Raw genomic sequence first — 10,965 nt, 5'->3', positions numbered from 1 at the left:
TTAACTGGTACACACAGGCATCAACATATCTCACCTGTCCTCTCTTCACTGGCTTCCTGTTTATCTCAGAATTAATTTCAAAGTCCTAACGTTGGCTCGTAAATGCCTAAATGGTCTTGCTCCTACATACCTTTCTGATACCTTTGCCAGGTCTCTCTTGGAAACGAGAATTTTAATCTCAGTGAGATTTTTAACTGGAAAAATAAAGGACTAATAATATACTTCAGCCTCATATTCCCTTAGATCAGCCGTCCGGCTGCTTTTGGTTGTCCCCAAAAACTAGACTGGAACTTGGAGGAGAACGAGCTTTTTCAGTTGAGGCTCCCAAACCTGGAAAACGTTGCCTTCAAATATCAGACGGCCATCTTTGCTTCCAGCTTTTAATTCTCTTTTGAAACAGGATCAAGGATGCCAATGTTCACATTTTGGACAGAGAGGACAGATGGTTTGAAAGAGGAGTGAAAGAAGCATCTATGTCCACTGTGAGCAACCATCTTTGAACAGAGGCGGGGTTTACGACACCAACTCTCTGCCATCTATAATCCAGTTTTGAGATCCCTTCCCAGACGCCTTAACGCCCACTCACATCCTGGGCCATCTGACCTCAGGAATTCGCATGATAAGGTGGGGCCAGGTTTCACAATGAGCTCACCCGAAACTCTGGCTGATTGGGACCCACACCCAGTTTCCCACCTTGGCTCAGGCGATTAGAGGATCATCAGGGGGTCCTTTTGTCCCTCTGTGGGGGGTTACTCCCACTAGGTTTATATCTGGGACTCTCCACCATTTGACCTTAGAACTGAAGAAGCTTCTCGGATGAGAGGTGAAACGTCTTCAAGCAACTTAAAGAAGTCCAGACGCTTTTCTTTGCAAGCTCCTTTGGTCTCTTTTGAAACACATCTTTTCTTTCAATAGTGTTTGGACCGGTGTGAGCTGATGTAATCTTTTTATTCTCTTTGTTTTATTTTATGTGAGTGTTTATCTTTTATCTTTGTGAAGCACTTTGGGCAAACTTTCTGTTTTTTAAATGTGCTTTAAAAATAAATTGGATTTGGACTGCCACAAAATTTGACTTTAACCAGGAACAAAAGGTAGCTATTGTCTACTGCCGGAAGCTCACCATGTGACACAGGCGGAAGTAAACAAACAAAGGCGTCATTACCGTCCCACGTGTGTGTGCCTGAGCACAGAGACTGTTGTGTTGTTGTTGTGTGTGAGCTGCGGCAGCAACGATGCCTTCAGTTCAGTATCTGAGAGAGTTCATCAACGAGCGACTAACTGCTGCTGCTGAACAAATATTCTTGGAGTTTGAAAAAACGATCGTCCAGTACGAGGAAGAGATCGACCGTCAGCGCAGACTGCTGGATATCACCTGGAAACCCCAAATCAAGCTGCACAGGACAGGTGAGTGTCCCTCTGAGGGAGGATCCTGATCACAGCTCTGCGGGACGTTTCTGATTGTGAGGACTTTTTGATGTGAGCTAACAAAGAGCAAACAGAGGACAGGACTGCGCTGCGCTCCATGCAAACAGCAGGCGCTGAAATCAGCCTGGATTTCTCTCTTAATTATTTAGTGAAACAAAGTTAGGATCAGGAGATTTGTGAGTCTGGTTCAGAGAGGGACCGATGTGCCGAAAAGCTCCCGGAAGTGTCGTGTCCACCCTGGGTCGTTTCCTCCCCGCTCTGTCCCGCTTTTCCTTTCTATTGAATAATTCTTGTAAAGCTTTGAAATCAGGCCGGATTTGAGCATTTTATTCAACCTGAATTCATCACTGAATGAGTTTGTTTAGGCGGAATCATTTTAAACAGCTTCATGTGTCCTGTGAAACTTGTGAAAGTTGCAAACATCATAAATAAAAAAAAAAGGATCCAGTTGAAGTCTTTCACGTGGCAGCAACACTTCATTTGGTTCTTGCTGCTTCAGTTTTCTAATATGAGAATATTAATGATGAGAGAGATGAGGATGATGAGGATGAAGTACAATTTTGTAAATGTCTAGTCGAGCAAAATCTAGTGTGGACAAATGTCGGAAACATAATATTGATCTGGAATAATAAATCATTTTAATTTGTTTTCTCTTCATATATATATATATATATATATATATATATATATATATATATATATATACATACATACATACATACATACAGTGGGGCAAAAAAGTATTTAGTCAGCCACCGATTGTGCAAGTTCCCCCACCTAAATTGATGACAATCGAAATAAAGGATGTTGTTTGTGGATGAGTCTGGAAGCAGGTGATCGAAGCAGTGAAAGAAAGTAAAAAAGAAAGAAATCAAGGACAAGGGTTAGCAGCATAAAAACAAGAGGGGGAAAAGGAGGGTGGGGGACGAGAAGAAAAAAAACCGGAAACACTAAACCATTAAATCACTGACGGAGAGTGACGGTGTTAATTCTGCTATGAAATCACACTTTAAGATGCGATTTGATGCTGGTAAGTTAAACAGATGTTAATGCAAGTTAGTGTGAGTGGATAGGGAAATGGTGTAGCTGATTCTTATCTGGTGTGAGGTTAATACAGCCACGGAGTGATGTTGGGGTCTCGGTGGAGCTGTCCGTCCACGTACAGCCGGTCCACAGCGATGACAGCGCGGGAGCCCTTCTGGATGAAGCCGCGTCGGATTGGGAAGAGGACCCTGCGTCGTTCCAAGATCTCTTTGGGGAACTGGTCGTTCACGCTGAAGTCCGTTCCTTTTAATTCCCTGCCGCGGCTTTTCACATGTTGCTTTTGTTTGAAGTGGCCGAATTTGGCCACAATAGGACGTGGTCTCCCGGCCGTATCCCGAATGGGGCCGATGCGATGTACCCGATTGAAGACGATGTTCTTCACAGTGTCCTCCGGCAGCTTCAGGTGGGTTTTGATGAAGCTTTTTACCGTAGTCTCCACGTCTACTCCAGCGGCTTCTGGAATACCAGAACATACAAGATTATTACGCATGCCACAAGCTTGTAGATCAATAACTGTCTCTTTTATTTTTTTATTTTCTCTATTTAGCTGAGTAACATTGTCTGTGAGACATTTCACCGACTCCCTTAGCGTGGCATTTTCAGCAGCGAGCGTTTCCACCTGCTGCTGGCTGTACTCCAGGGATTCTCGACATCTTTTCGACAACGGCGTCTCAGATTTGGCCGGGGAAGATGCACTTTGAGCCTTCTTCATAACGAGATCCTGGAAGCACTGATCAATGTAATTTTGGAGAGCCTCTAAACTCTCCCCGTTGTTCTCCAGGGTGTTGGAGATGATTTGGACAAGTATTGTTAGTTATAAGACAATTGATAGGTGCATTTGGTAATACTGAAGCTTAAATGAATTTATTCAAATCTAAACTACCATTTGCTTTAATTTTCTGCCAAAATCTCCGGCGTCTGATGTCAGTTACAACATGAGTCGCTTACCTTGTCCGTCACTTCCATCACTTACCTCCTCTTTTCACTCCCACATTGGGTTGGCAGCTGCGGGGGTTTGGCCATTCCTCTGCAGATGATCTGTTAGCTGTTTGACAACTACTCTTTCAAGGATCTTTGAAACGAAAGGAAGGTTGGAGATTGGCCTATAATTAGCTAAGACTGCTGGGTCTAGAGATGCTTTTTGAGTAAAGGTTTAACTACAGCCAGCTTGAAGGCCTGTGCCCTGTACCAACACAGAGCGGAGCAGCTATCTGAACGCTACCCCAACAGAGGTCGATTATCTTGGTAATAATTTCACCTCCTCACTACGTACAACTCTGGATACTGTAGCTCCTGTGAAAACTAAGGTCTCTAATCAGAAGTACCTGACTCCGTGGTATAATTCTCAAACACGTACCCTAAAGCAGATGACTCATAATCTGGAGAGGAAATGGCGTGTCACAAATTTAGAGGATCATCATTTAGCCTGGAGAAATAGTTTGCTGCTTTATAAGAAAGCCGTCTGCAAAGCCAGAACATCTTACTATTCATCACTGATTGAAGAAAATAAGAACAACCCCAGGTTTCTCTTCAGCTCTGTAGCCAGGCTGACAAAAAGTCAGAGCTCTGTTGAGCCAACCATCCCTTTAACGTTAACTAGTAATGACTTCATGAACTTCTTCACAAATAAAATTTTTATCATTAGAGAAAAAATTACCAGTAATCATCCCACAGATGTAATATTATCTACAGCTACTCTTAGTACCATTGATGTTAAGTTAGACTCTTTTTCTCTAATTGATCTTTCTGAGTTAACTTCAATAATTACTTCCTCCAAACCATCAACGTGTCTTTTAGATCCATTCCTACAAAACTGCTCAAAGAAGTCCTGCCATTAATTAATTTTTCGATGTTAAATATGATCAACCTATCTCTAATGATCGGCTATGTACCACAGGCCTTCAAGCTGGCTGTAGTTAAACCTTTACTCAAAAAGTATCTCTAGACCCAGCAGTCTTAGCTAATTATAGGCCAATCTCCAACCTTCCTTTCATATCAAACATCCTTGAAAGAGTAGTTGTCAAACAGCTAACAGATCATCTGCAGAGGTTTATTTGAAGAGTTTCAGTCAGGTTTCAGAGCTCATCACAGCACAGAAACAGCTTTAGTGAAGGTTACAAATGATCTTCTTATGGCCTCTGACAGTGGACTCATCTCTGTGCTTGTCCCTTAGACCTCAGTGCAGCATTCGATACTGTCGACCATAATATCCTATTAGAGCGATTAGAACATGCTGTAGGTATTACAGGTACTGCACTGCAGTGGTTTGTATCATATCTATCTAATAGACTCCAGTTTGTACATGTAAATGGAGAGTCCTCTTCACACACTGAGGTTAATTATGGAGTTCCACAGGGTTCAGTGCTAGGACCAATTCTGTTTACATTATACATGCTTCCCTTAGGCAGCATCATTAGAAGACATAGCATACATTTTCACTGCTATGCTGATGACACCCAGCTCTATCTGTCCATGAAGCCAGATAACACACACCAATGAGTTAAACTGCAGGAATGTCTTAAAGACATAAAGACCTGGATGGCCGCTAACTTTCTGCTTCTTAATTCAGATCAAACTGAGGTTATTGTACTCGGCCCTGAAAAGCTTAGAAATATGGTATCTAAGCAGATTCTTACTCTGGATGGCATTACCTTGGCCTCCAGTAACGCTGTGAGGAACCTTGGAGTCATTTTTGACCAGGACATGTCCTTCAACGCACATATTAAACAAATATGTAAGACTGCTTTCTTCCATTTGTGCAACATCTCTAAAGTTAGAAATATCCTGTCTCAGAGTGACGCTGAAAAACTAGTTCATGCATTTATTACTTCCAGGCTGGACGACTGTAATTCATTATTATCAGGATGTCCTAAAAACTCCCTGAAAAGCCTTCAGCTGATCCAAAATGCTGCAGCAAGAGTCCTGACAGGGACTAGAAAGAGAGAGCAGATTTCTCCTGTTTTGGCTTCCTGTTAAATCCAGAATTCAAAATCCTGCTCCTCACATACAAGGTCTTAAATAATCAGGCCCCATCTTATCTTAATGACCTTGTAGTACCATATCACCCTATTAGAGCACTTCGCTCTCGCTCTGCAGGCCTACTTGTTGTTCCTAGAGTATTTAAAAGTAGAATGGGAGGCAGAGCCTTCAGTTTTCAGGCCCCTCTTCTGTGGAACCAGCTTCCAGTTTGGATTCAGGAGACAGACACTATCTCTACTTTCAAGATTAGGCTTCAAACTTTCCTTTTTTCTAAAGCATATAGTTAGGGCTGGACCAGGTGACCCTGAATCCTCCCTTAGTTATGCTGCAATAGACGTAGGCTGCCGGGGGATTCCCATGATGCATTGAGTTTTTCCTTTCCAGTCATCTTTCTCACTCACTATGTGTTAACAGACCTCTCTGCACTGAATCATATCTGTTATTAACCTCTGTCTCTCTTCCACAGCATGTCTTTATCCTGTCTTCCTTCTCTCACCCCAACCGGTCGCAGCAGATGGCACGCCCCTCCCTGAGCCTGGTTCTGCCAGAGGTTTCTTCCTGTTAAAAGGGAGTTTTTCCTTCCCACTGTTGCCAAAGTGCTTGCTCATATGGGGTCATATGATTGTTGGGTTTTTCTCTGTATCTATGAAGCGCCTTGAGGTGACTTTTGTTGTGATTTGGCGCTATATAAATAAAATTAAATTGGTACATAGCTGATTATTAGAGATCGAACCATTAATTAATGGCAGGACTTCTTTGAGCAGTTTTGTAGGAATGGGGTCTAAAAGACATGTTGATGGTTTGGAGGAAGTAATTATTGAAGTTAACTCGGAAAGATCAATTAGAGAAAAAGAGTCTAAATGAATATCAATGGTACTGAAAGTAGCTGTAGATAATATTACATCTGTGGGATGGTTGAGTAATTTTTTCTCTAATGGTTTAAATTTTATGTGTGAAGAAGTTCATGAAGTCATTACTAGTTAACGTTAAAGGGATGGTTGGCTCAACAGAGCTCTGACTGTTTGTCAGCCTGGCTACAAAGCTGAAGAGAAACCTGGGGTTGTTCTTATTTTCTGCAATCAGTGATGAATAGTAAGATGTTCTGGTTTTGCGGAGGGCTTTCTTATAAAGCAACAAACTATCTTCAACATCAGCTCGTAGTTTAATGTGTGTCTATCCTTACTGCTGCACTTTTGCTGGTTTTCACAGTATATTTCCTCCCATGTGTTTTTCTTGTATAATTTCTTTGTCTTGTCTCCTTTTGTCTCTCCAGACGTCCCACAGCAGCATGTCTGTAAGGAGGAGCTTCTCACTGACCAGCAGCTCTGTAACTGGGAGAGTCTCAACCAGAAGGAATCAGAGCTTCCTCATATTAACGAGGAACAGGAGCAACTTTGCAGCAATCAGGAGAGAAGACAGGTTATACTGAAGGAGGAGACTGATACCTTCATGGTGACTGCTGATTATGAGGAAAGTGACCACAGTGAACCAGAACAAAAGAGTAACCAGCTTCTCTCTCACAGCTCTGCTGTAGGTGAGAGCCAATATCAGGAAATAAGGAAGAAGTTTGATTCAGGATCAGCTGGAAATGGAAACAAAAGTCACAACAATGCAGAATATCCACCTACCTCAGGAAGTCAATGTAACTCTGATAAACGTAAAAAGTCCTCAAACTGTGATGTTTGTGGAAAAGCCTTTAAGTATGATTATATAATGAGAAGGCATTATCGAGTCCACACAGGTGAGAGGCCGTTCTCTTGTAAAATGTGTGGGAAAACGTTTATATCTGCTAGTTCTTTGTTGAAGCACACAAAAACTCACTCAGGTGTTAAGCCATTTTGTTGCACAACTTGTGGGAAAAGGTTTTCATATAACAGTGATTTACTGAAACACACAAGATCACACACTGGGGAGAAACCATATCATTGTGCAACATGTGGCAAAGTGTTTGGATATAGTAGTTCTTTATTGACGCATATGAGAATGCACACAGGTGTGAAGCCATATAATTGTAAAACATGTGGGAAGACGTTCAAACGTAACTGTCATTTAACGGAGCACATAAGAACTCACACAGGTGAGGAACTCAGGACTTAGAACTCTTATTGTCAATGTACAGTTGCTTGCACACTGAAATTTTGAAGCAATACCACATAGTGTGAAAATAAAGAAAACAATATACAAGGAAGAAGAAGAACAGACAATATAAGAACACTATGTACACTATAAACATGATGTAGACGTCATAATAAAACATTGTAAATAATAAATAAGGGTGGAAGGGCTATGGTCATTAAGGGATGGAGATTGCACATATAGCTGAAATATTGCACAGCAGGAGCAGAATATTGTACGGAAACAAAAAGAAACTCACAAAGCAGCAGAAAGCTGTCCTTCTCAACTACATAAACCGGGGCCATGCCTTTACAAATGTAATGTGAGACGGCTCCTGTGATTTGTTTATGGCGCTGGGACGTTTTCTCATGAGGGCCTTGTGTGAAAGACTGCTGTATCTTCCGCTGGTATAGTTTTTATTTTCCCAACTTGCTCCCGTCGTTCCACAACTTGGTTTAGCTTGGATTTTCTGGATTCTTGAGTATTCTTTTTTGTGGACCTTCTATAAGTGATAGAAGAGATTTGTTGTGTTGCCATCGGGTGCAGGAATAGTTTTATAGCATAGCTAAATAGGCGTCTTCTGCTCCGTGTTGGTGCTGTTGAACCCAGTGGCTTTGTTGTCAAAGATGTGAAAAAAGGTTCAAAACCAGAACACAGTTGTGGCGCCATATGAGAACTCACACTGAGAGGTGTATTTTGACACAAGGTTAATTGCTCAGCTGTGTTGAGCTAAAAGTCAGAGGTTTGTGTCACAAAAGTAGCTGTTTTTATCTAATTCGCTGTGGTAACTTACACTAATAACCTGGTCAGGAGCAGGTAATGTGTTCAGAGTTTCACTTTAAAAGTGACTGTGCTGTTATACCTCATTCAAATCTGCTGCTAAATCTCTTTAACACTGATTAAATTGTAGCAATTAGAACACACAACACAAGAAAGTAATACAATTAATTTAGATTTGCCACAAGCTAAAGCAAATCTTTTCTTAGTTTTTGCTGCTGTAAGTTTCAGGTCTCTAATGTGCAGTTGTTCCCTTAAATATCATCTTCGCCTCTGTCAGTGTGTCCCAGGGTGGCTGTGGCTACAATGTAGCTGCCATCACCAGTGTGTGAATGTGTGTGTGAATGGGTGGATGACTGGATATGTAAAGCGCTTTGGGGTCCTTAGGGACTAGTAAAAGTGCTATATAAATATAGGCCATTTACCATTCATAATCTACCCCTCAGGTTAGAAGTCTTTTTAGAGAAAACAGTGTCTAAGTAGAGAGTTTCTAAAGGTTCAGAGTTAAACCACCTTAACGCAGTAGTATACCTGCTGTAACGGTCATTTTTCTCACCACCACGACCGTTTTTTACAGAAACTTGTTGTACACCCACTGTTACGGCGCAGGAAGCCTCTGCATTATTGTCCTGAACAGTCAGATCAGCCTGATGTCTTCAGCTGTCAGACTGCGATGTGATCAATTTTTAATGTTTTTATTTGTTGTTGTTTTGTCTTTTCAGTTTTTTGATACACCTGGAAATCTACTGTGTTGTTGAATTAAAGTTAGAATTTTACAATTATGTTATAAACCAAAAATGCACAACAGCTGTTTGTTTTCATTCTTTGTTTTTTATCCACCCAAAACTCAAACATGACGGCCAACCTAACCACTGTGGTGATCACTGAGTAAGGGAGCAGGTTGGCCGTCTATCACAGGTCTAACAGAGACAGAATATTCACACTCACACGTTTGCATGTGTGATTTTAAGTTTGACTTTTTTGATCTCACAGGCAAAACTGTGTTACAGCAGCAGGATGAGAATGAGTAAAAAATGTGCAGTATACAATAAACAACAAATAACAGAGTTAAAATAGAAGTGCCAGGTAAGGGTCTAATACTATGAGATGCAACAGGAATGTAAGACTGGCATTGTGTAAGATACTCATGAGTTAAATAACAACTAAAAAAGTACAACTACATTTGTACAGTCAAAGGGAAACTAGTCCAATGTTCTTCTCACAGTTTCAGTCTCGTAGAGTAGTGATGTGTCGGTTGCGAACGAAACAGCTCTTAGAGCCGGATCTTTGACGTGAATGACGCGAGCCATGTTTTTTTTTTTTTTTTAGAGACAAAGCACATACAAGCTCCAAAACACGTACAAAACACAACAGACGTGCTCCAGGATGCTAGGCACAGTGTTGAGCTTTTGTTACGTAGTGGCTACACAAGCCAGAAAGTACCAATGACCGGATTTGGTGTGTGGTAGTAACAGGTAAATGAACATTTTTTCTTTAATTATTTGAATATAACTATACACACATGCTTTCATGCTTTCAATTGTGTAATTTAAGTGATCTAGGTAGCTCTGTTTTGGAAGTTCAGTTAACGCTAGAAATGTGTTTTGGAGTTTGTACCTGCTCTGTCTCTAAATAAAACCACTTTTTTTACATTAGTAATTCCTTTAGTGCATAATTTTATATTGTTGTTAATAATAAATTATTTAAAGCAACAAAACAACCTGAAGAGCCGGTTGGGAGCTGAAAGAGCCGGCTCTCTAAAAAGAGCCGGAAATCCCATCACCACGGTAGAGAAGTAATAATAATAATAATAGTACATTTTATTTGTGGGCGCCTTTCAAAAACCCAAGGTCACCTTACAAAAGAACAAAATTAATAAAGGGAGCAATAGTCATAAAATACATAAAATAAGTTAAAATTGCAAAACAGAACTTGACAGCAGATAAAATCAGCACTAAAGTGAATAAACCAGTTTGAACAGATGTGTTTTGAGCTGTGACTTAAACACAGGAAGAGAGTTTTTATTTCTTATGGCTTGAGGAAGAGAGCAACTGAAGGCTCTGTTCCCCATGTTCCGAGGGACCACTGTACTATATTTCACTGGCAAATATTGGAAGGACCCACAGAATTTGGTCCTGATGAAAAGTGGAGGAGTGCATCGATCAGACACTGAAATGAAAAATGTAGAAAGAAGAGAGAAAATAATAGGCCTTAACGCTTTCCATCAATGTGATCAAACAAGTAAAGACTGTAATTCTGACTGGAGAGAAGTTTAACAGTGTGTGGCTCCCTCTAGTGGATGCTGTGGAGTATTCTGTTGTCTTTGCTCCAAAGGTTTTTGTACAGAGTTTTGCTGTTTCCTGTCACTGTGGGCTGCAGAGCACAGTAGTACACAGCAGAGTCAGACAGCTGAAGCTTCTGGATCTTCAGAGGAACTGATCTGATGCTGGAATCCAGTGTGGATGAAAATCTGTCTCCAGCCTCGTTTTCCCCCTCACCAACTTTAAAGCGACTCAGGATGAATTTGGGGCTGTTGTTTCCATCCTGTTTGTACCAGAAGAGATAATTAGTTGTTGTACTGCTGTTATAGAGACAGTGAAGTGTCACTGTGCCTCCTGCAGCAGC

General features: G+C 41.1%; 1 protein-coding gene across 2 annotated transcripts; it reads left to right on the top strand.

Moving 5' to 3' along the window:
* Window positions 1-1,160: 1,160 nt before the first annotated feature.
* On the top strand, window positions 1,161-9,147 carry LOC113010305 (uncharacterized). Of its 2 annotated transcripts, XM_026149332.2 has the most exons (3): window positions 1,171-1,404; window positions 6,722-6,900; window positions 6,972-7,107. In XM_026149332.2, the coding sequence occupies exons 1-3, from the start codon at window positions 1,233-1,235 to the stop codon at window positions 6,984-6,986; spliced, it is 366 nt and encodes a 121-aa protein (XP_026005117.2). In that variant the 5' UTR covers window positions 1,171-1,232; the 3' UTR covers window positions 6,987-7,107. The 2 variants fall into 2 exon arrangements, with proteins under 2 accessions (XP_026005116.2, XP_026005117.2); XM_026149331.2 differs by having other exon boundaries at window positions 1,161-1,404; window positions 6,722-9,147.
* The last annotated feature ends 1,818 nt before the right edge of the window (window positions 9,148-10,965 follow it).

Source organism: Astatotilapia calliptera, chromosome 18 (assembly GCF_964374335.1).
Source record: "Astatotilapia calliptera chromosome 18, fAstCal68.1, whole genome shotgun sequence".
NCBI lineage: Eukaryota > Metazoa > Chordata > Actinopteri > Cichliformes > Cichlidae > Astatotilapia > Astatotilapia calliptera.
Note: the sequence above shows the minus strand (reverse complement) of the source record. Positions and strands in the feature narration are given on the sequence as shown.